At 45.9% G+C, this 25500-nt stretch overlaps 1 protein-coding gene across 1 annotated transcript in view; it reads left to right on the plus strand.

The window, feature by feature from the left end:
• The first annotated feature begins 378 nt into the window (after positions 1–378).
• Positions 379–25500, plus strand: part of CHMP4B (charged multivesicular body protein 4B) — a 44990-nt gene continuing 19868 nt past the window's right edge. The window contains exon 1 of the mRNA XM_061127091.1: positions 379–704. Within this exon, the coding sequence (XP_060983074.1) occupies positions 515–704 (190 nt within the window). The 5' untranslated portion in view covers positions 379–514. The remainder of the gene's footprint in view (positions 705–25500) is intronic.

Below are 25500 nucleotides of genomic sequence, written 5' to 3' on the forward strand. Positions count from 1 at the left end.
GTGATAATTAAATGTGATAATGCAAGTAAAGCACTTTTCACAATGCTTGGATCATAGAATGTGCATAACGTTACTTACTGTTTTATAAAATATTCTTACTTCTCTTCCTGTTTTTCTACCCGCCCCCCAACAAAACTAGTTCCAAGGAGACTACATTTCCCAGCATGCAACCCTGCCCTTTGATCCTAGCTAGACCAAAAAGACGCGCCGCCGAGTGCCTTCAGCCGGAAGACTATAGCCTCCCGGCATGCAGCGGGCCTCCGTCCATTAGCTTTGAAGCACGGCCGGCGCGTTGCCCACCGGGAGTTGTAGTCAGCGGCGTGTTTCCCTGACGCCTGCCGGGCCGGGCGTGGGGGCCTGTGGGAGGTGGCGCGGCCGGGCCCAGCTGTGGGGCGGAGGTGGCGGAGAGGCCTGCGGCGGCAGGAAGCGCCGGGAAGAAGAGCGGGTGCCGGAGCCGAGCCGAGCCGAGCCGAGCCGGAGCGGGCGGCGCAGGCCGGCGCGGCTAGCAGCAACCATGTCGGTGTTCGGGAAGCTGTTCGGGGCTGGAGGGGGTAAGGCCGGCAAGGGCGGCCCGACCCCCCAGGAGGCCATCCAGAGGCTTCGGGACACGGAGGAGATGCTAAGTAAGAAGCAGGAATTCTTGGAGAAGAAGATCGAGCAGGAGCTGACGGCTGCCAAGAAGCACGGCACTAAAAACAAGCGCGGTGAGTCGGCCGGGCCCCCTCTGACTCCCTTGGCCGGACTCCACCTTCGTCAGACTTGCTCCAGTGTTTGCTCGGATCCTGGAACTCTTACCTTGTCAGACTCCCTTCCTTGCCTTCCTGGGTCCGGGACCCTTCCCCATCTGACTCCCTTCCGTGTCTCCCGGAGCCTTGGACTCCTCCATCATCACACTGTCATTCCAGCCCTCTCGTCTCAGGCTCTCCCCACTCTGCCAGGCCCCTTCAGACCCTAATTTCACAGCACTTCTTCCTCTTCTTCTTCCACCTTCACTCTCTTTCCCTTCCGCCTTTTCCTCCTCCCTCTTGCCTGCCCTCACCCCCAGCCCCCCTTCGCAGATGCTGCCGTTGCCTCCTGGGCTCATTTCAGCCCTCCCTCCCAACACTTGTGTCCTTCCTGGTCTCACCCCTGCCCTCTCCCGATTCCTCTGTGGATTCCATGAGCTGGCCCTGGCCTGTCCCCATCTCCTGACTCACAATTCTCCTTGAAAGGCTAGACGGGGAGGAAAGGGAACTTGGGGAGAGGAGACTCCCTGGTTCCGGCTCTGTTCACTTGCTGAGTGAACTTGAGCAAGTTACTTTTCTTCTTGAACCTCATTTCCCCCATCCATGAGGCAGGGTTTGTCCTCTGTAGGCCTAAAGTGCCTTCCAGCTCTTGTGATTCACTTCTTGTTGCTTTATCAGAGTTTCACGTAGAGCAAGCCTTCACCCGGTGAGTCACCGCTTCTGGATCCCTGTGTACCAGAAATAAGGATTCCTTTCCTCTATTGGCCCTGACTCCTCCCCCAGTTCCCACTATTGTGGTTCTGGGCGGGGCTGTTGAACTCTGAGGCACTTTACTTAGTGTTGTATGGCTTTCTGGGCAAGTGGTTTGTATTCCTCTTAAGTCAGGTGAATGTAAAAATACTTTAATAACTATAAAGCAGTTTAGAAATATTTGACTTTTCTCGTTGTTACGACAATAGGAGGGTGAACTATAGCATGACAACCCTTCCCCTGAGAAGCAGGAAAGGTGAGAGGGGTTTAGGAGCTTTACAAACAAGTATTTAACTGAGAAATCTGCAAGTCACTAGCTGTGTGACCTTGAGCTTGTGAATTTACCTCTGAAAGGAAGATCGTGAATTTACAGTGCCCAGCATATAGTAGGGGTTAATTAGATGTTTTCATCATTCTAACAGAGGAGTGGAATAACCCATCCTGAGGATGCTCGTTTGCTGATGATAGTCAACAGATACTCTGGAAATTCTTTTGCGGGGCTTACTATGTGCATGGTATTCAGAGGGTGAACAGAACACAGCTTCCACACTTATGAGGGAGGAAACAGGAATATAGATAAAGAAAATATTGTCTAGTGGTGGAAAGTGCTAAAAAAAAAAAAAAAAAAAACCAAAACGGATTGGGAGTGATAGGCTGGAAAGGGGTGCCACTTTAGATAAGGTGGTCAGGGAAGTCCTCTTGGAAAAGGTCAAGTTTGAACTGAACCTTGAGAAGTTACTAGTTCTGTAAAAGTCTAGGGGAGAAGCCTTCCAGGCAAGCAGACAGCAGTGGAAAAGGCCCAGAGATTGGCCTCTTTTAAGAAACAGAAGACCTCTGTTTATGGAATATAGTGACTGAAGAGGAGAGTGGTATAATGTAAGTGGGTGTGGAGTGGACTTGAACTTCCTGGTGAAGAGTTTAGATTTTATTCCAAGTGGATGGAAAACTGTTGGAGGGTAATTATGGCTGTCCTAATCATTCACACTGTTTTAAAAACACCATCGGGCCTCTCTTTGGAAAATAGACTTGTGGGGGTGAGAATGGGAATGGGGATTGAGAATGGGAGAGGGGAGACGGGTAAGGACACAGGCAGCTGGGCATTTGCGGCTTGGACTCCAGTTGTAGTTCCAGAGATGGAAAGCAGGGTTAGATTTTGCTGTCTTTAGCATTTTTCTTTCATGACTCTCCCTCAGTCAGGATCCTCTGTTGTTCACAGAGGTAGTGAGAGTCGGTGTTTTGGCCAGTCTGCATTTGGGGAGGGCTTTGTCCATTGCCGGGTGGAGGAGGGCATCAATTTACATCATCTCCCATCTCCTGTGGTCTTTTGGTCTGGAGCTAGTTTTGTTTCTGCAGTTTCAGAGGTGATTGAATTGGCTTGCAGGAGGCTTGGAGAGAGACTGCCAGCCAACTATGAGACTACCAGTCTCAGCTAGCTGTGAGAACATTTTGGAAAATAGTCTGTTTTCTTGAGTTTACCTGAGAGGACAGGAGCTACCGCCCCTTCTTTTTAGTGTCCTCCGGGGGAAAGGTTGTATTTGCTTATAGGGACAGTGCTATGAGGTGTTAACACCACAGCCTATCATTCATTCAGTCACTGATTGACTCAAACTGCTGGGACTTGGAAGAGATGAAAATACACTGTGCCTGCTTTCCTTTTGGAAGTGTGTGTGTGGTGGTGTGTGTGTGTGTTTAGTTTGTGTGTGAGAGAGAGGATGAGGACAAGAGAGGAGGAAGAGTGGGAAAGGAAGAAGGAAAGAACACCAGTCAGTGCTGAGATGTGAGTGTGTATGTACATGGGGCTTAGGCTGCCGAGGAGAAGAGTCTTGCCTGGAGGGCAAAGGGCAAAAGCAGCTTGGCTGAGGAGGGAGATGTGAAGTGGTCAGCAAGGGGATTGGGGAGCCCCAAGTGAGAGCATCCCCTAGTAGGAGTCTGTGGGGCAGGAGAGCAGATGGGTAACCCTAGGGAGTGACCTGTATTCTTGAGACTTTGACCTGGAGATGATGAGGAGCATTGGCCATCTTAAAGTAGAAGAGATTGGTCAGCTTGGATTTCTGAAAGAGCACTGCAGCAGTATCAATAAAGGAAGGACTCTCCGCTGACCAGGAAGGGACCGGGAGCAGGAATCCAGTAAAGGGTCAGGATGGAACCTCACGGACAGCGCATTTGAGCTAGCTTCGTCATGAACTATGTCTTGGGCAGGTCACTATGTACCTCAGATTCCTCCTCTATCAGTAGGGGTACTAGTATCTACCTTATCGGATTAACTTATTATATGCATGTAAAGCTCTTAGTAGAATGGCTGCCATACAGTGACCAATAAACGGTGGCCATTATCATTATTACAAGGAGACTCGAGGTGGGAACACAGGGCCTAGAGAAGCATGGAAGACCTGACAGGAAGTAATAAACATCAGAGACTTGTCTGAATGAGAATCAGAAGGCTGGTGGTTGATCACAACTGTGGGCACGTTGAAGGAGAGGGAGGAGTTGAAGTTGATTCCTAAGTTTACAGCTCAGACAGTGGGTGGATAGTGATGCCATTAAGCAAGCTTGGAAACACAGAGGAGGGGCAGTACTTCATAACTGTGAGTCCTTTGATGTTTGTGAAACTCCTTTTTCCTCATGAGTCTTATGATATTTCCTTGAGACTGAGCTCCATGAGACAGGATGTGATAGTCATGTTTATTACTGTGTCCACTGGACTTTGCACGGTGCTTGCATGTAGTATTTATGCTTAGTAAGTATTTGTTAAATGAATGCAAACAGTCTTGGGGATATGTTATTCCTATTTTGTGGAGAGGAAACCAAGGCTGGAGAGAGGATGTAACTCGACTCAGAGACCAGGTCTTCCAGTGGCCACGGGCATCTTGTGTTCTGTTTACTCCCATGCTGGCTGTAGGCTTCATCATGACCTTTGTCATCGCTTAGCTCATTAAACACCCACCTCTGCAAGGTGTGGTGCTGAATCGGGGAAAAAGAAGTGAGATAGGACTAGGCCCTGTCCTGTGGAGTGTGTAACCAAACATGGATGTTATTTTTGTGATGTACGTATTGGAAAGATGACAAATGGTTCTTTGAAACAAACCTCTGCAGTTCAAGCCAATTATTTGCATCAGGCAAGTATGTTCCAATAAGTGGTTTTAGTTAGGGGCCTAGAGCAAAGTTTGGATTACATATTTTTTTCCAAATTTCTTTTCGTTTTCTTTAGTTATGTATTCATTCTTAGGCATGTGGCAGGCTCTTAAACCGTGTCCTGGGTCCCATGCTCAACACGGGGACCGTAGTACTGGGAACATTGAGAAAACAGATAATCGAAGGCACTTAAATATTGTCATTTTTCCTTTTCTCTCAAGTGGAAATAGTATTCATCTTACATGACCATGGTGTGGATTAGCTAAGATAATATAAGAAAGAGTGTGGCACATTGTAAATATTGAGTAAGTAAACTTTATCCTTTTCTGATAAAGTTGTTATTGATCAAACTTTTTTTTAAATTTATTTTTAATTGGAGGATAATTGCTTTACAATGTTGAGTTGGTTTCTGCCATACGTCAACATGAATCAGTCATAGGTATACATATGTCCTCTCCTTCTTAAACCTCCCTCCCATCTCCCACCCCATCCAACCCCTTGATCAAACTTCTTGGTTCAGTTGTCAAGTGGAAAAGTTCTCTCACTGAGAACAGGATGGGAACCAGAATTGCGGTGTAGGTGAACTAACAAAAGTCTCCCCAGCTTAGGTCTTTTTTGGTATCTTTCTAAACAGTGCCTGGTTGGTTTTCTCCTTAAGAAAGATGATCATATAGCAAACATTGTTTTCTTCTTAAGGCATTGTTACTAGTTATGAAATAGTCTACCCTAGGTGGCTCAGATTTCTCTCTTTTCCCATTTTAATAAAGATGAAACCCGATTGTTGAAAGGATCGTATTTTTAGTTTAACAAGAGACTTATATGAGATTGGGAAATGGAGGTTGGATGTCTCCCCCTACACTGGTATATTTCTCTTGGATTTACGGATGTGAATCAGTTCATTTATAGGTTCATTTAGGTTCTGTTGAAAATGTCTGATGGAGGCAGATAGGCTAGACACTCATGGGAAATAGATCTTCATTAAGTCCTGTTCATCGCTGGAGCCAGGGTGGCTCTCTCATGTTTAATAAAGTTGCTCTAAAAAAAAAATAAATAAAGTTGCTCTAAAATGTTAACATGTGGGAAGACATCTTCATAAGTTAAATTTATAGTGATCGTGGCTTTTTGCTCCTCTGTAATCAAGATTTTAGGTTGAAAAGTACAGAGTCTTAATGGTACATATGCCAGCAGGAGCACCTATCCCAGAGGCCCAGGGTTGGAAAACCTGAAACCTACCCAGGGAACTGAGCAATGGGGATTTCCCTTGGTGCTGCTTAAGTTTCTTGTTTAAAGAGATGGTTGGCCAGATTGGCTTTGGTTTATTTCTTAAGACAGATGGAGTGTCAGAGAGGCCTTATGCGTTGGCTCTCCAAACATGTTGGCGCCTTTGATTCAAATTACCAAAGAAAAATTTTTTTTTCCCTATTGGGCGGGAAGATTAAATATTTTTAAAGTGCTTGCCAGTGGGTTGCTAGTGTGATTTGAAATTCAAGATAGATTTTGTTTGGAAGTTTAGCTAAACGTGAGGACTTTTGAGCTGGAGTGTTTTGTTCAGGGAAGTTCTGAGTTGGGTTTGAGTATAGAGAGCTAGGTTCTAGAGAAGAGCCTGTGAAGATGTGTTTGAGCCATATACTTCTGGGACAGAAAGCCAGGGCCTGATGTTTACTGTGGTCCAGAGTCCTGAGATGGAGCTCGGGCCTGCTGGGAGGAGACCGTGGGGTTCTTGGGGCCTTGAGAGATTCCTTTGCATAGATAAGGTTTGTGAAAACTTGATCCTCTTACCCAGAGTTGTTTTGTCCTCTGCCACTGTCTTTAAAAAAAGTGGGAAAGAGGATATCCAAAAATTGACAACTTTATATTGGTCACTTTGAGGATTTGTTGCTTAGTCTGCCAAGTCATGTCTGACTCTTCTGCGACCCCATGGATTGAGATTTTCCAGGCAAGAATAATGGAGTGGGTTGCCATTTCCTTTCCTTCTTTGAGGATGGATGGTTATAATTAGAAGGAAAATTTGAGCATAGCAACAGGAAACAACAAGAGACCTAGCTGGATATAGTACTGGCCTGTTTTTAAGGTGTCTGGCCCAAGTCAGCAGACATTTGTTGAGTTCCTCTTAGGAGGAAGGAAGCATGATGGTATAGGTAGATTTCCAAACTGAGTGCCAGTTCGCCCCTCACCAGCAATACCTTGGGAGTTATCCTCTCTGAGTCTGTTTCTCCATCTGTAAACACAGAGTAAGAACAATACTTCTTAGGGTTCTTGTGAGGCTGTAGAATAAAGTGACATGTGCAAAGTGCCTAGCAGAGCGCCCAGCAGAGAGGAGGCACGTACATTTCCTTGGTTTCCCAGGTATAGTCTCAGGCACACCAAGACATAGAAAGATGGAGGAGACACTACAAGGGCACACAGTTCAGTGAAGATGACACGCACATGTACAAGTAACTGATAAAAGGCAAACCATGTACAAATGAAGTGTTAGAGAAAAATCCAGCAGGAAGAGATGAATTCATTTCTGAGGGTTGGCAGGTTCATCTCACACAGCCACCCAGCCAGTACCCAGATTCCCTTCGCAGTGTTCCTGCTGAGCGATTAACCTCTGATTGAACCTCTCTGCCCACAGGATTTGTACTAGGTGCCCTATCCTCTCACACTACTGCATAGTCTGCCTTTGGACAGCTCTGACTATTAAACCGCCTTTCTTATTTGAAACTGAGATCCGTCTTCCTGTAGTGCTGACCTCCGGTACAGGCTGGGCTGGTGGCTCCGCAGGGAAGCAGCTTGGGCTGGTGGAAAGAATGTGGGATCTGGAGTTAGAAGGTTTAGGGGCAAATGCCACCTCTGACAGTAGACAATGGTGAACTGTTTGCTTCAGCTGGAAAAACAGGTGGTGAATTCTGCCTCAGAAAACAGGTCTAATCCCCCTTTGGGAAGATAGATCAAGGCAAATGGGGCTTACGTCTCAACCTGCACCCCTCCTGGATAGGTCTTCTGTGTTCCATCGACTGTTCCTGGCCTGGTGTTCTTGTTCTTGTCTTGTTACCCTCCTCTGGGTGGGCTCCTGTTCATCAGTATCGCTCTTAAGGTGTGAAGTGGGCAGAGCTGACCACTCTGTAAATATGCCAGCTGAGGTCTGAGCACTGCAGCCCAGAGCACGCAGGACTGGCTGTTTGTTAGGAATTAATTTCATTCTGTGTGCTCTATGGCCCTGATAATTTCCATATCACTGAGAATTGTTCTTTTTTTTTTTTTTTAATGATTACACTTTCCTGTGGCCTTTCATTAGTGAAGGAGCAAGCATCTAGGAGCCCCTAAAATTTGTTCCAGGTGGCACAGTGATAAAGAATCCTAAGAGACACTGGTTTGATCCCTGGGTTAGAAAGATCCACTGGAGGAGGAAATGGAACCCACTCCAGTATTCTTTTTTTTTTTTAATATTTATTATTATTATTATTATTTTTAATTGTTTTATTTTATTTATTGGACACGCAGCATGTGGGATCTTAGTTCCCCAACTAGGGATCAAACCCATGCTTCCTCCATTGGGAGCTCAGAGTCTTAACCACTGGACCACCAGGGAATCCCCCCTATTATTTTTATTAATTTGGCTGCACAGGGTCTTAGTTGCAGCATCGGAATCTTCCATGTTCATTGCAGCATGCAGGATCTTTAGGTGTGGCATGTGAACTCTTTAGTTGCAGCATATGGGATCTAGTTTCCCCACCAGGGATCGAACCAGGGCCGCCTGTGTTAGGAGTACAGAGTCTTAGCCCCTGAACTGCCAGGGAAGTTCCCTCCAGTATTCTTGCCTGCGAAATCCCATGGAGAGAGGAGCCTGGTGGGCTATGGTCCATGGGTTCGCAAAGAGTAGGACACAACTGAGCATGTGAGACACACACACAGTTCGTTTGATCCTTCTTAAGGAGCCTTAGCTGAAGGATTGAATGATTTAAGTTCTTAACACGAGCATCTGGCTGGCTTGATTCTCCCATAGCTTCTATTTCTAGCTTTCCCTCCTCCCTCTACCTTACATGGCAGAGCTGGCGGGAGGGCTAACTTGAGGGATGCAGGAAAGCTATATGTCTTCATGGTCCTGGATGTTTAGCTCAGGAGGATAGTGATATGGTCTAATAAAAAAAAGCTCTACGTTTGGGATCAGGCGACCTGAGTTCACATTCCACCTCTGCTTGCTGGTAAAAGTCTCCTGTCCCTGACCATCAGCTTCTTCAGCTGCAAACATAGGGTGCAATATTTACTATACAACTTTGTTTCTCATGCAGAGAATAAACAGGTGGTTGCTAGAGGAGGGCAGGAGTGTGGGGATGTGACATAGGTGAGGGAGATTAAGAGGTACAGACTTTTAGTTATCAAAATAAATGAGTTAGACTTCCCCGGTGGTCCAGAGTTAGGAACCCCCCTGCCAATGCAGGGGACACGGGTTTGATCCCTGGCCTGGGAAGGTTCCACGTGCCGCAGGACAGCCAAGACTGTGCCACCACTGCTGAGCCCACACGCCGCGACTACTGAAGCCTGTGCTCCCAGAGCCCGTGCTCCACAAGAGAAGCCACCGCCGTGAGAAGCCTGCACAGCACAGCTAGAGAAAGCCCGAGCACAGCAACAGAGACCCAGTGCAGCCAAAAATAAAATAATATTAAAAAAAAAAAAAGTCAGAGGAAATGTGCACAGCATGGGGAATATAGTCAGTAATATTGTAATAACTTTGTATAGTGACGGATGAAAGCTCGGCTTATCATGGTGCTTGTTTCGTATAGAAATGTTGAATCACTATGTGGGCACCTGGAACTAACATAGTGCTGTAGGTCAGTTATACTTCAGTTAAAACAAAAAACACCAGTGTTGTAAATTGACTATTCTTCAGTTTTTAAAAAGTTGAAAACAGCAGCAATAACAACAGAACTTTGCTACTCAAAGTGTGGTCTGTGGGAACATTGTGAAATTGTTAGACATGCTAAAGCCCCGCCCAGTGAAGTTGAACCTGCACTTTTATGAAATCTTCAGGTGGTTTGTATGCACATAAAAGAGACGCCTCTCCATAGTTACATAGCTTTCCCTCCTCCCTCTACCTTATGTTGTAGGGATTACGTGAGAATGTTGGGCATTTTTCATATGTCCATGCCAGTATTCTTTCTTTTCCTGAACACTCAGGAATTTTCTGTACCTGGCTAATTTGCTCACTCGTTCTGCGGCTTAATGATTGAACTCTTATCCAGCTCAGCCTATTCCTAGCTATCTTCAGTCATCTGATGAGGCCACAGAATGATTGTAGATTTCAGTGGAAGTCTGCTTTCCTTCCCTTGAAAAAGAACTAGAACACACGTCCTACTGATGGGGTAGCAGCCTTCTTCATGAAGGAAGCCTGCCGTCTAGATGACTGACATGCATTCAGTAAAGCTGTTGGTCATGAGGACCCACTGATTGGCAGGCGCCAGCAACCCCGGCTGGTGTTGCTCATAAGTTAGAGATAGTTGCTGTTACGTTAAAGGTAGTTCCCTTCCTCAGTGAGCATCATTCCCTGGTTGGAGGACCAGGGGGTAAAGAAAGAACTTTTCTTTCGCCCAGTGACCTTGTGTAGAGCACCAGAAAGACCCCAGGTACAGAGATAACTCCACCTGGAGTGGGCTAGGAAGGGAGTTTTTTAAAGTCATATTTTTTTCCACCAGAAATCTTTTTTCAGTGAGTTCTGATTTCTTGGTTCAGTGGCTTTATGACTGTTTCCTGTTCTGTTCATCTGGCACTGATACTGTTCTGGTCCATCAGTTTTCTGCATCAGGAGGAACAGATGTTCTTCGAGTGTCTGTTCTATGTTGGGAGCCGTCTGAGATGCCGTGTGGATTTCCAGGCAGTGAAAAAGATTTCCAGGCAGCCTGGCCCAGTGGATCCTACAGTTGGACAGATCTGTGGCTTTCTCAGAGAAAGAAGTTATCACAACTAAATAGCGCATACATTTTCTGACTGGAGTCTTAGAACCATCCTTAGGTAAAGGGTCACTTTCAGGAGTTTTTGGATAAAGTAAAGCTAGAAAAATGCAAGGAGTTTCTCAGCTAGGCGAGAGGGAGTGAGGTGGGATGATGAAACAGGGAATTCCAGCATCAAACTTGCCCTATTTGATTCTGTAAAATGACATCTTTTCTGAATTTTAAGGTATTAGTGAGTTTTTGAGCAGGGATTCCTGATTGGGTTTAAAATCCAGCAAAAAGCTTTGTCATCGCTTTCTCACCTTCAAAATAAAACAACAACAACAACATACTAAAAAGTACAACACAACGAAACAAAAAGCCCCAGCGTCAAGCATCAGGTTGCTTGGGAGTCTTGGCCTGGAGCTTGGCTCAACCTGCTGAGATAAGCTTTCTCCCATTGAACAATCAGGGCAGTTCAGTTTGCTCATCTGGTCCCAAAGCAGGAGTTCAGGCCTTCACCCAATCAAGGTTTCCTGCTGAAATGTGGGGCCCTGCCTTATAGTCCTGCTCCTGGGAGGCCCAACTCCTGGTGAAGGGATAAACCCTGGACAGGCACTAGTTAAAGTCCCAAATTGGCCAAGGGTGCCACCCACGAGAACACCCTAAATGTAGCTTGGTGGAGATTTGAGTTTGGGAGATTGGTCCCAGTTTAGGATTGGGGATGGCAATGCGATCTTTTGCATTAGACTGGTGGCTCAGATGGTAAAGAATCTACTTGCAATGCGGGAGACCTGGGTTCGATCCCTTGGTTGGGAAGATCCCCTGGAGACGGGAACGGCTACCCACTACAGTATTCTGGGCTGGAGAATTCCATTTACTGTATAGTCCCTGGGATCCCAAGTAGAGAGCTACTTGCACTCTAAAGGAGTTGGTAGCTTCGGGGTAGGGCAGGGTGAGGTGGGGGTTGGTGTAAGCCTTTCATATTTAGTATATGACAGCACCTCAGCTCTAGGTACAACGGGAAGAACTTTTGCTCTTATCTGGCTTTTGAGGAGAATGTATTTGAGGGAAGGGGTTTTGAAATGAATTTAGAGATTGTGCACTGTTTCGGGACTCTGCTGTTGAGATCCCAAATCTTTTCAGTCTTCGTTTTATCTAGATAAGACATTTGCATTTCATTTTTTGTTTCAGACTGTCCATTTTATTTTTTTTTTATTTATTTTTGTTTATTTACTGATGGCACCACAGGGCAGGCTTGTGGATCTTAGTTCCCTGACCAGGGATCAAACCTGTATCCCTTGCGTTGGCAGTGTGGAGTCTTAACTGGACTGCCAGGGAAGTCCTGAGATAGTCCATTATGAAAGAAGGTTGCTAGAAAGTTTTGTTCCATTCATGTACCCATTTGATAAATATATGTGAACTTGAGCTGTGTGCCAGGTACTGTCCTAGTTTACTGGGTAAGTGCAGATGGAGTCAGGTCATTGCCAGTGAGGTGCTCACAATCTAGCCAGAGTGACAGACAAGTAAACAGATGTAATCAAGGTACAGTGTGATCTGTTCTAGAAGCATATTTAGATTTCACAGTACAGGATATGCAGTGGAGGGAGTCAAAACAGCTCTGTGTGTGTGTGTGTGACTTCAACCTGTGTTTTATTAAATAGTTATTTTGGAGAGTAGTAGAATGTTAAAGCAGTAGGGAACTCAAAATGTATGAGTGCTTGAAACTTTAATAGGAAAAGTTTTGAGAAAGGAAAACCAGGAGCATGGTAATATATAACAATGTGCCATATGCTCAGTCGTGTCCAGCTCTTTGTGACCCCATGGACTGTAGCCCACTACGCTCCTCCGTCCATGGGATTTTCCAGGCAAGAACACTGGAGTGGGTTGCCATTTCCTCTTCCAGGTGACCTTTCTGACCCAGGGACTGAACCCTGGCTCCTGCATTGCAGGCAGATTCTTTACCCACTGAGCCATCAGGGAAGCCCTATGGTAATATGTGTAGTACTTTGAAAAAGTACTTTATTTGAATCAGAAGCCCCTTTGAATGGATAAATGTTTAACTTAGTTGGGTGATAAAAATAATTAGCTTTACAATATTGAAGTGTAGCTTATTCTTACTTCCTATAAAAGGAAACAGTAACTAATAAACCTGAGGAATGGCTTCTTTACTGTCTGCTAAAGCAGAAACTGTCAGTACTTTGTAATCTGTGTAAGACCTGTAATATGTGTAGATTTGATAGTTGTAAAAGCAAATATAAGACTTGTACACATTGAAGAAAAAAAAAGGACTACACATGAGTGCCTGACTCCTGTTCTCTGCAGAGGCTTGCAGAGGAGTTGCCACTCAGATGAAACCATCTGAAAAGCTCCCCATTTGGGTGAGGAGTTTGATTAGCTCAGTGTCCCCAGAGTTCATGAGACTAGTTTCTTAATTCTCCGTTAGCTAGATCAGTTGCTTTCACCTCTCCAGAGCATTTTCTCCTTTTATAATCTTGCACAAGGGCAGTCAGTGGTTGTAGATTGCTTGGCAGGTCTGGAGTTAAAAGACTTAGGTGTCGAGTTGTAGTGGGTGCTGAGAGCCCTATGTGGCCATGTCCCAGGAGGGAGTTGGTATCAACCTGGTGTTCAGCTTTTTGCTCTTAGGAGTCAGGGCTGCAGGGCTGGCGGCTACGACAACCCCCCACCCCCACCCCCCGCACCCCACCCCTTTCTTTTGGCCACATCATCGGCATGCGGGATCTTAGTTCTCAACCTGGGATCTAGCCCATGCCCACTTCAGTGGAAGCGTGGCGTTTTAACCCCTGGACCACCAAGGAAGTCCCTAACCACTCTTCTTATGCTTAGATTTTAGAGGTAATTTCAGAAGTGTAAAGGACAAATAACACTATAGAAACACCTAAGTTATTTTCATCATTCTAAAAAAATTTTTTTGAAGCAAAACATTATTTTTTCAGGGGAAAAATCTTCAGAACATGAAAGTATTCCCCCCACCTTTGGGAAATGGCATGGACTCTACAAACTTGATCACATTTGACCTTTTCAACAACCTCGTATATGAAGTGGTATTACCCTCCCAATTTTAGAGATGAGAAAGCCAAGGTTCAGGTTACTTGAATCACTGGGCTGACCCAGGAACCTTGGGCATCCTGAGATGGGCTGCATCATGGTGGGCTCTAATATCTTTGGTGTTCCATAGGACCAGGACTCTCTAACCTTGAGTGCTTATAACTTACCACTGGACAAAGTCTTGTCATTGGAAATTAATTTTTACAATATTCCCTCCAGAGTATGAGCACCTGTTACTCTGCAGGAGAGTGCTTCACATTTGTGCTGGGTTTGTGGCTTCCAAAACCCTTTCCACATCCATGATCTTATTTTGAAACCCAGAGAAGTTCTGTAAGGCAGATGGGACAAAGTGATTTTAACCCATTTTGCAGAGGGAGAAACTAAAAGCTCAGAGCAATTAAGTAGTTTCCCTAGGGCTTGAGCCAAGGCTAGCCTTCATGAGGCCCCAAGTCTCATGCTTTCCTGCCACATCCTGCACCATCCCGACTCCCTCTAATTTATGCTCAGTCTCGAAAGGCTGTGTGTCAGTAATGGGCATGGGTCAGGTTGAGGAGGAACAAGGTAGTGGGTTCTTAGAGTGACTGAATCGTCTTAACACAGTGGGACTAGTGCCAGAGAGAAGATGGACAGGAGATTGTTCTTATGTGTCTGGAATGGTTTGAGAGCTTTTTTTCACTCACTGTATTCATTCATTCCCAGTCTGCTACAACGTCAGCGTTGTGCCCTTCCCACCCTGGTTTCCATTTCTTCTACAGCAGTAAGCTCCTTCTCTCAGTGGTCTCTAAAGCAGTGTTTCTCCACCTCAGCACTGTTGACATTTTGGGCTGGATGGGGAGTGGTCCTGTGCATTGCAGGCTGGTTAGTGGCACCCTTGGCTTCTGCTCACTGGATGTCCACAGCACATCCCCACCCCAAATTGTGGCCACCAAAAATGTCTGCAAACCCTGCTGAATGTCCTAGGAGACCAAAGCTCCTAGAGTTGAGGACCACTATTCTAGGACTGGTGAAGCCACACAGGTACAGCTCTAAAGCGTCAGAGGTTGGCCTAAGGGGGAGGAGTCTTAAAGAGCAGAGCTGGGAACACCTGTTAGAATGTTTTTTAATTTTTCAATTTATTTTGTTGAAGTATAGTTGATCTACAATGTTTATTAGTTTATGCTCGACAGCAAAGTGATTGATACCTACATACATTCGTTTTCATATTCTTTTCCATTATGCTCTATCACAGGGTATTGAATGAAGGGAGGGCTTCCCAGGTGTCTCAGTGGGTAAAGAATCTGCCTGCAGTGAAGGAGCCACAGGAGACACAGGTTCAACCCCTGGTTGGGAACATCCCCGGGAGAAGGAAATGCCAAACCCACTTTTTAGGATTCTTGCCTAAAGAATCCCATGGATAGAGGAGCCTGGTGGGCTACAGTCCATGGGGTCACAAAGAGTTGGTTTGTGATAGTTGATTTACAGTGTTTATTAGTTTCTGCTGTACAGAAAATTGATTGCTACATTTATACATACATTCTTTTTTATATTCTTTTCCATTATGTCTTATCATAGGGTATTGAATGTAGTTTCCTGTGCTGTACAGTAGGATCTTGTTTATGCATCCTATATACAATAGTTTACATCCACTAACTCCAAACTCCCAGTCCTTCCCTTCCCTCCCCTACCCCCCACTGTTTTGGCAACCATAAGTCTGTTCTCTAGGTCTGTAAGTCTTTTTGTTTCATAGATAAGTTCATTTGTGTCATATTTTAGATTCCACATATAAGTGATACTATATGGTATTTGTCTTTGTCCTACTTCATTTAGTATGATAATCTCTAGGTCCAATCCGTGTCGTTGTATGTATATCTACCACATCTTCTTTATTCATTCATCTGTTGACAGACCTTTAGGTTGCATCCGTGTCTTAGCTATTGTAAATAGTGTTGCTGTGAACACAGGGGTGCATGTATCTTTTTGGATTATAGTTTTGTCTGGATATATACCCAGAAGTGGGATTCCTGGATCATATGGCCCCTCTATTTTTAGTTTTTCAAGAAACTACTGAACTGTTTGCATTAGTGGCTGCACCAATTTACATTCCCACCAACAGTGTAGGAGGGTGTCCTTTTCTCCACATTCTCTCCAGCATTTGTTATTTGTAGATTTGTGTGTGTGTGTGTCGATTTTTTAATGATGATCATTCTGGCCAGTGTGAGGTAGTACCTCATTGTAGTTTTCATTTGCCTTTCCTGTTCGACTATCTTTTTTGTTGTTCTGCTGAGGAAGCCGAGGTTTGGAGATAGCTCAGGGCCTCCTGGCTCTGCTTTCTGGGAGTGTAGTTAGTATCAGGATCTGGACCTGAATCCTTCCCCACCAGGACTCTTTCATCACCCCAGAGACCCTCAGTCTTTTCAGATTGGAGGACCCTTATCTAGTTCCAAAAAATATTTGGTACAGTCGTGTGATAATAGTTGTGCTTTTAGTACCCATTAATTGAGAAGGTACATTATTCCCTTCAACCAGTATTTGTTGAATACTGACTGTTTTGTGTGTCTCTCCTAGGACTGTGTCTGAGATGAATGGTAGTAGGTGGTCCAATGGTGGTTGTTTTAGTTATTGTGCAATAGATTCATCATTTAGTGTGCAGAGAGCTGGGTCGGTGCATTCACAGAGCAGCAGAGTGATAACTGTGAACCCCATGGGCCCACACCCGTAGGCCGGGAACCAGTTGAAGCATTATACTATGAGATTTGAGAGAACAGCAGGCTTCAAACCCCAGGCTCTTCTTGAAACCATGAATTGACAGCCACACTCGAGATGGAAATCTCTACACTCTGGGAATAAAAAGCGAGCAGGCTACCCAGTGTCCTCAATGCAGCCCTCTGCACAGCTCTGTACTGGGGCATTTGTGGTGCAAGAAGAGGCATCTGGCTGGAAACAAGCTTTAAGTTCTTAGCATTAGCTGGTCAATGGGGCGTGGGCCTAAGGGGAGTTTAAAATAATGACCTTGTACTTGAGAATGTGTGTTTCCAAAGCCTCTCATCTCAGGCACTCAGCTTCTCTGACAGGAGCTATTGCTCTTATTTCAGAGATAAGAGGCAGAGAGGCCAGGCCACACAAATGATCCCTACTCCCAGGTTTAGGAGCTGGCACTCTGGTTGGCATCCCAGGATGTAGCTGTTCGTTTCTGTCTGATGGTGATGGAAAAGGGTGGTTAGATTAAGTTCCACCCAATTTGGCCAACATTTTGAATGTTCTGTGAAAGACTCCATGTGAAGGGTCTGTACAGGCCCCAGCTGAGTGGGGCACAGATGAAGGGACTTGGGACAGGGAGGGGGTAGGGTCATTCCAGGCAGAGGGGATCGTGGGAGCCAAGGTCCTGAGATCAGCCTGTGCCACGTGTGCCTGGGAGGGGTGGGAGGATTATGGGGTGTGGGTGGGGGGCGGGGGTGGCCCCGGGTGGAGTAAGAGTTGGAAAGGTAGGCTGTGGCTGCCTTGAGGAAGCCCTGGATGCCGAGCTGAGGAATCTGTGTTACTGATTTTAGTGGGGCACATACCCGAGAGACACATTCTATCTGGAGAGCAGTTTGGTGGGGCCTAGCAGTCCATGGGGTCGCAGAGAGTCGGACACGACTGAGCGAATGAACTGAGAACTGAGTGGCCATGTTTCTCCAGCACCTGGGGAGGTTTCCCACCGGCAGACTTTCTGCCCGTTATTACTTGAGAGAATGAGGCGGGTAGAGGGGCTGTTGCCTTATAACAGAAGACACATGGCTCACCACCCTTTTTCTCCGTTACTTCTTCCTGGTTCCCCTTCTGCTTTTTCTGAAGCCCAGCACACCCTAGGCAGCTGGATAGAGGCAGAATAGCAACTTTTTTTTCCCACTCTGAGCGAATCTCAGGTTACATGCCGAAGGTAAGCAGGCTCATAAATATTTCCTGCCTAAACCAGCTCAACCCAGCCTCCTTTATTTAATCAGGTCGTTTGCTGCTTCATATAGTGCATTTCACCCCAGCTGCCTGGCTGGCTCACTCAGTTAGTTGTGATCTTTGCTATTATTTAATCTTCTCTTCATATTTATCTTTGAGCCAAAAGAGAGCTGGTGACAAGGGCCTCTGTTTAAGAGGCCATATATTTCAAGTTCAGCCTGGACTCTTCTCTCCTAGTCACAAAAATCTGAGAACTAACTCTTCCCCCCACCGCCCCCCCCCCCCCCCCCTTCGTTTGCTGAGCTCCTGGACTCCTGTTAGTTTTCCTGTTCTCTGGGTGCTGCCTCCATGCAGGATGGTCGAACCGAGCCCTAGGACTTACAGCAGCCTGGTTCTAGTTTTGACTATGTCAGCTGGTATCTTTGGGTGAGTGCCTGCCCAACTCTGGGCCTTTGTTTTCTCAACAATAAAACGAGAAGGACAGATTAAATGAATGCTAAGGTTCCTTCCTCCTCTAACATTCTCTGAGTCAACAAGTGCCATATTACAGCAATCCTCCAGAGAACCAGGTGTTGCTCCAAGCAGTTTTGCTGTGTAAAAAGATGGAGTAGCTCAGCATTCGTTTCATGTGTTAACAGCGTGCGTTCATCCCTGCTCATTGTAAAAGTTGGGGAAGCTATAGACTGTTTTGTAAAAGGTCATTTTCCATTTCAGTTCTCTGGTTCAGAGGCCGGAGCTGCATAATGCCATTTAGGTGCTCCCCTGAGGCTCCATCCAGGCAACAGCACAGACGCCGGAGGGCATCTCTCCTCGTCTGGATCAGTAGCCTGCCTCTGACTAGACTGCCAGCTTTTTGGCAAATCAGAGCCACAGGTTTCTAGCCACAGGTTTCTGTCCAGCAGGTTCAAGCCCAGCTGGACAAAAACTGGGCTCCGACCAGTTAAGTGTATTGAGAGTGCTCCCTTGCAGTAGGACTTGACTTCCTCACTGACCCAGCTTTGAGGCCATGGAATGTAGGGGACTTGTCTCCCGTGTGAGGGGAGTGGAGAAAAGAACCAGCTACCAAGACTGGCCTGACTTGACTCACTTAAAGTAAATCTGCTCTTGAGGATTGCAGTTGTAGATGATTCTGGGGGTCTTGGGAAGAGCCATGGCCTTCTTTGCAAAGGCTTTCTGTGCCTAGTGTATATCTGCTACCACCAGAAGCAGCTACGCTTCTTAGGAATATGGAAGACATTTACTTACCTGGTTCTAAATTAAGGCCTTTAAAACCTCAAGTCCCTCCTAGTGCCCATTAAAACAGTTCTTTCCCTTTTATTAACTTCCACACTACATTCTTGTCTCCTAAACAGCTCTGGAGGATCACACACCTTTAGAGCTCTTCTGTCTTGTTTACAGAGGGGCGTCCCAGGCCCAGAGAGTTTGGTGACCAATTGAAAGTGACATCGTTCTTGAAAGCCAACCTGGGACTGGAATCCACAGCTCCTGTCTCCTCGTCTCAGTGAGTTGTGCCTCACTGCTCCTCAGCAAGTGCTGTGGTGGCATGTTCCCAGCCCTGCCAGAATGATCTTGAAAATAAAGTTGCCATGCAAGAAAGCCAGCTAACAGGCGAGGTGGAGCAGACAGCTGCTATTTTGAAGGGTTGTTTTCTTTTGAGTTATAACTGGTTGTTGGTGGTTTTGTGGGCTGCCTGGAGGATACAGACCTCAGGGTCTTGTTGCTACATTCCTGACAGTCTGTGTAACCCAGCTGTCTTTCCCTGCCTCTCAGGATCCTCCTGTGCAAGGGGTCTAAACAGTCCCTACCTCTGGCCCATTTTACAGGACTCCGGAGGACTAGGAAGTCTATAAAGAGATCTAGGAAAGAGCTGGCATATAAATAGCAATTTTTGGTGCTTCTTGATTTTTTTTCCTTTTTATTGAGGTATAATTTATTTATGGTGAAGCGACAGGTCTAAAATGAACTGCTTAGTGAATTTTTATAAATGTATGTACCCATGTAACCACCACCCAGATCAAGATATTGAATACTTCAGCACTCCAGCAGTCTTGCTTTCATTGGATCTCAGGACCTGAGAAGAGAGTGGTGGTTGTTTACTTTCAGGAATCTCAGAGGCCATTCTATTTTCCTTCTGTTGCTCACTCAGTGTCTGTTTTCCTAAACACCTAGTAGTGCAGGGTTCTGTGCTGGGAGTATGGAAAGCAGTAAGTGTTGTCCTGTCTCGGCTCACAACCCATCAGGGTTTATAGAATCCAAGGGACACAGAGAAAGGCTGTGAGAGACAGTGTGGAGGAGGGAGGCTGATCTTGCTGGGAGGGGAGAGGATGTGTGTATTCTGTAGATGCAGATTTTTACCCACTTCCCTTACTCTCTAGAAATACAGGAAAGGGGCCAGATTATAGACTTTCAGTCTCTTCTCAGCCAGTTGTTTACATTCTCAAGCCATGCTGGGAACTTGGAGAGGTGCAGGCCCAGCTGAAAATCTCCGTCTGTGGGGTTTGCTCAGCTTTACCTTCTCAGCTGAGAAGCAGGGGAGAGTTCAGCAGTGTGGAAGAAAGCAAAACCACCCCCACCCCCCGACTTCTTTGGCCCCAGGCTCTTCAGGAGCTGACTTCCCTTCTCTCTTCAGTTTTAAGACTCATAAAGCCACAAGTCTTCCGTGAGTTAATGTTAATTTTGGCTTGAATTTCTCTGCCCTCTGTGGTTGAATAGTTAAAACATAGAAATTTTCTGCCTCTTAAACAGACTTTTCTGATCTTTTTTTCATGTGTGAGCAACAAGTTTTTGTTCTGTCTTAATTAATTAATAAGGCATATAGCTCTGGTTGACAGGAGGGCAGAAGGTCATTCCAAAGTAGACACCAGGTGATTCTTTTCTTTAAAGAGTTCCTGAAGCGGTGAAGACCAACACCTGAGACACGGTCATCATGATGAGATAACACGCTAGGACATCTGGATGTGACGGGGCTATATCTTGGTTCATGTGTAAACAGTAGCTAGGGAAGAAGGAGGGACAGAAGCCTTAGTTTGACTGATAAATTACTGTGTCTTGGAAATACAAGAGACTTGGATCAGGGGTCCCCAGCCCCCAGGCCATGGACCTGGTACCAGTCCAAGGTCTGTTAGGACCTAGGCCACACAGCAGGAGGAGAGCAAGCAAACGAAGCTCCATCTGTATGTACAGCCACTCCCCATTGCTTGCATTACTGCGTAAGCTCTGTCTGTGGTCAGATCAATATCGTGGGCATTAGATTCTCATCGGAGCACGAACCCTACTGCACTTGAATCATCCCAATACCACCGCACGCTACCATCCATGGAAAAATTGCCTTCCATGAAACTGGTTCCTGGTGCCAAAAAGGTTAGGAACCTTTGACTTAGATCATCTGTGTCTTTTCTGCATCCTCATTTTAAAGATGGAGAAACTAAGACTTTGATTTGACCAGAGGTGGAACCAGAGCCAGGTTTCACATCTGCTGGCATATGAAGATATTCTCAAAGAGTGAGTGTTCAGCAGGACTTGAAAGAAAGCTTGGCTGAAAGAGGGTGGCGGTGATGCAGTGAACAGAGTGGCAGGAGCATTGGATGGTTCCCCACATTTGGAGTTGGAGAACCAAAGTGCTGAGGCAGATGGGAGGTGAGAGTGGAGAGGCAGGGGAGGCAGCCAGTCATCTGTGGGAAGGGCCCAGGAGCCCCCCAGCAAGGGGGCTTGGGGCTATGGTGGACATGATTAAGGATATTAATTGGTTGGAGAATCTTTAGTGGTTATCCTTCTTATCTTCTTGTTTTCTGATTGACTACTTGGGGACACTTGAGGTACATATTGCTTTCCTTGACAGGAAACTTGCTTTTTGATATTCCTTTCTTTACATTCTTTTCTAAATAATCAGACTATAATCTAGAACTGTTGTATAGTTTTCAGGGAATAGAGATGATCTTCAGGTTCTGCTAATTCTGTGCACTTCAGAGTAGGTCCTCTAGTTTTATTATTCTCACTCGCATGTATGGTTACAAACTACAGTGTTCAAGAGAGAAGACCAGATAGCAAACCCATGAACCTATCTGGGATTTTTTTTTGGGGGGGATAAATTATACATAATAACATAAAATTTACCATGTAGACCATTTTCTTTTTTTTTTTTTCCCCATGTAGACCATTTTCAAGTGTACTGTTTTGTGGCATTAAGTACATTCACTTTGTTGCGGCTGGTCTGTTTTTACTTTTCGAATTTTGGCGGGTCAGGATTAACCATTCAGCAGAAAGGTGCTTAAATTTGATGTCTGCCATTAAGAGAAGCTCTCTGAGTGTCTGTGTCCTTATCTATAAAATGGGAGGAATAATAATAGTTATAAGGACTTTGGAGTCAGACAAACTGGGTTTCAATTCAGGCTTATTTTCTCTCTCTTTTTTTTAAAAAAGACATTTATTTGTTTATTTTTGACTGTGCTGGGTCTTCATTGCTCTGCGGGCTTTTCTCTATTTTCAGAGAGTGGGGGCTCCTCTCTACTTGCAGTACTCCGGCTTTTCATTGCGGTGGCTTCTCTTGTAGAGCATGGGCTCTAGGGTGCCTAGACTTCAGTAGATGCAATCTGTGGGCTCATAGCTGTGACCCAGGGGCCCAGTTGCTCTGTGGCATGTGGGATCCTCTTGGAGCAGGGATTGAGTCTGTGTCCCCTGCATTAGCAAGTGGACTCTCAACCCTTGGACCACCGAGGAAGCCCTGAGGTTCTGTTACTTTCCAATTGCTATCTTGGGGAAGTTACTTAGCTTTCTGAGTCTCTGTTTCCACTCTGTCCATTTTGAAGGGGAAAGAAAGGAAAGTTTACTGAACATCCACTATAAAGTATCATGCTACACAAGTATCTTGTATGTGCTGCCTTGGTGCCCAGTGAGATGCAGATGTTATTATTCTCGTTTGACACATACGGACTGTGAGCCTCAGAGAGGTTAAGTGACTTGCCCAAGGTCACACACTTAATCAGTCTTAGGAAGAGCCTTTTAGAAATGACTGTCATGGTACTTTCTGAAATGGGATTTTTTTTTTTTTCCTCATACAGATTCTGATTCAGTTCATGTTTGCTGAGTCTCTCTCAGGTGATAGGCATGGTTGGTTCATGCCAGGATTATTTTATTGTCTTTTTTTTTTTTTTTTTTTTATTTTATTGTCTTATTACCATTTTATAAATGAAGAAATTAAGGCTCACCCAGGGTCACCCAGACTGTAAATGATAGAGCCATGCCTTACTCCTACTACAAGCCCACGGGCCACATCTACTGAAGTCTATGCACCCTAGAGTCTGTGCTCTACAAGAGAAGCCACTGCAATGAAAAGCTCGAGTACTGCAAATAGAGAGTAGCCCCCACTCTCTGAAAAGCCCGCACAGCAATGAAGACCAGGCACAGCCAAAAATAAATAAATAAATATGTCTTTTAAAAAAAAAGAGTGAGAGAGAAAGTAATGAAGCCTGTACCTCAGGATGGCCTGTTTGTGGCCCAGTTGTTTCAAGCAGTTGTTGATAAAAGTGAATTTAATTCCAGCATTAGAAATTGGCTAGTCCCAAGAAGTTAATTGCAATGAGATTTGACTTGAGTCACAAAATAATAAAAGGTATTGGAGTGGGGCTGGGGATAAGGAAGAGGCCTTCTCAGCCATTATTAGCATGCCTGTTCAGAAGCTTTGCAAAGAACAGAAATAGAGAAGCTATCATTCTTTGTTTTATAGTCTCAGGAGGTTGGAACTAGAGACAGATTCTTTCTTTCCTCTCTCATTGACCTTGGGAGGTAAACCTGTGGGGGTCTGGCAAGGATAAAATTCTTATTAGAGCTTGCTCCCAAAGTTTTCAAGAGCTCAGGCTATTGTTGGGGGTTTTAGGGCTTCTCTTGTGACTCAGCTGGTAAAAAATCCACCTGCAATATGGGAGACCTGGGCTCGATCCCTGGGTTGGGCAGATCCCCTGGAGAAGGGAAAGGCTACCCACTCCAGTATTCTGGGCTGGAGAATTCCATGGACTCTATAGTCCATGGGGTCACAATGAGTTGGACACAACTGAGTGACTTTCACTTCACTTCATTTAGTCCTTTGAGGTAGTTCTCAAATTTTTTTTAGCAACTGGACATCATTCAAGTAAACTCTTATGGAGAAGCAATGATGGCAGGTCCTTGGGCAGTTTAAATCCTGGCTTGGTAGGAAATGTTTGGTTGTTTGACAAGCTTCTAAAACATTTTCCTTAAGCCCAGGGATCCTGGAAAACCACTGACGGAGGCAGAGTGACTGCCCAGACTATAGGCATTGCTTCCTCATCATTCATTCAAATGACACATGGGCTTGAATACCTCACCTATGCCAGAGACTATGCCTAGGAGGTTCACTGGGCTGTCTGGGGGGATGTCAGCTATAGCATGGTGTTAGGGCTTTTGAGCAGCCTTCAGCAAGTGTCTGTGCAGGAGCATGCAGGGAGGGGTCCTAGCCTGGCCGGGGTGAGGGCACGGGGCAGTGGTGGTTGGGTGATGAAGAAACTGCTGCCTGGGGGCTTCCCTGGTGGCTCAGTGGTAAAGAATCCGCCTGCCAATGCAGGAGACATGGATCTGATCCCTGGTCTGGGAAGATCCCACATGCCGCAGAGCAGCTAAGCCCATGCGCCACAACTACTGAGCCTGTGCTCTAGAGCCCGGGAGCCACAGCTGCTGGAGCCTATGTGCCCTGAAGCCCATACTCCGCAACAAGAGAAGCCACCGCAATGAGAAGCCTGCATGCCGCAACTAGAGAGTAGCTCCTGCTCCCTGCGACCAAAGGAAAGCCACAGAGCAATGAAGACCCAGTGCAGCCAAAAATAAATAAATTAATTAATTTTTAAAAAAAGAAGAAGCTAATAAATAAATAAATAAATAAATAAAAGAAGCTGCTGCTGCTGCCTGGACAGTCCTGTAAGACCAGTGGAGGATAGCCAGATGATGCATGAGAAGAGCATCTGGGGAGAACTGGAAGCCTAGGGAGGCTGCAGAGAATGAAAGTCAGTACCATGTTTTCTTGGCAGGGGAGTCAAATGTTAAAGTCTGTGTTTGGAAAGACCACTGGTGACAAGTGATGAAAGGACCAGTGGGGGGCACGGCCTGGCAACCCCTAATCCCACAGGGTCCTGCCCTGGACACAGTACTCTTGCTCTTGGGTCTTCATTGCTCCAGCTGCTGGGGACAGGGGTGGGGGTGAGGGCCTTCCCTCGGTGTGCTGAGGAGCTCGGAGCTGCGGCTTAGGCCGATGATCTGTGTGTGGGCAGAGGGGCTTTCTGAGCCCCTAAGGAGGGAGAAGCTGAAGTTGCCTTCTGTGTTCTGGCCTTGATTCAGGTTGGCCAGAATTGGGAGGGGTGGCAAGTGACTATGGGAGAGGAGGTGGGGATTGCTGACCAACTAGCTTCTTAGTTAGGGAGAGTGAGTGCAGAAATAAGGGGCAGGAGACAAGTCTTTAATCAAACTCCAGCCATATCCCTGTGACCCAGGTGGCTGGCAGGGTGCATGTAGGGGAAGAAATGGCCCTGTCTTCTTGAGATGCACTTCAACTCCACTCCTCTTTTGCCCTGAGATCCTCAGAACCTTCACTGTATGCATCTTCCCACCATAGGACAGGACCTGTGACTGAAAGAAAAGAGAAGAGGGAGGCTCTCATCCTGGAAAGCAGGGTGACCTTATATTATCCAAACAACACTTACGAGAGTGGAAGGGGATGCCATTAATATTTACTCTGGTACAACAGATAGAAACTGGAACTGTCTCAGGAAAGCCAAAAACTTATGATAACCTAGTTCTCTCTCTCTCTGTCTCTCTCTCACACACACACACACACACACACACATTCCTGAGGGCAGAGGAGAGCTAGAAGAAAATGTCAGTTCCGTTGTTATCTTTATGGAGGCAATAAGGTCTGTGCAGAGGCTATTGCAGTGGTGAAGGCATGGAGGAAATTCGGGGCAGCAGGGCTGGGAGATGGAATAGTAAGGAAGTTGACCTAC

Source organism: Dama dama, chromosome 23 (genome assembly GCF_033118175.1).
Source record: "Dama dama isolate Ldn47 chromosome 23, ASM3311817v1, whole genome shotgun sequence".
Lineage (NCBI taxonomy): Eukaryota > Metazoa > Chordata > Mammalia > Artiodactyla > Cervidae > Dama > Dama dama.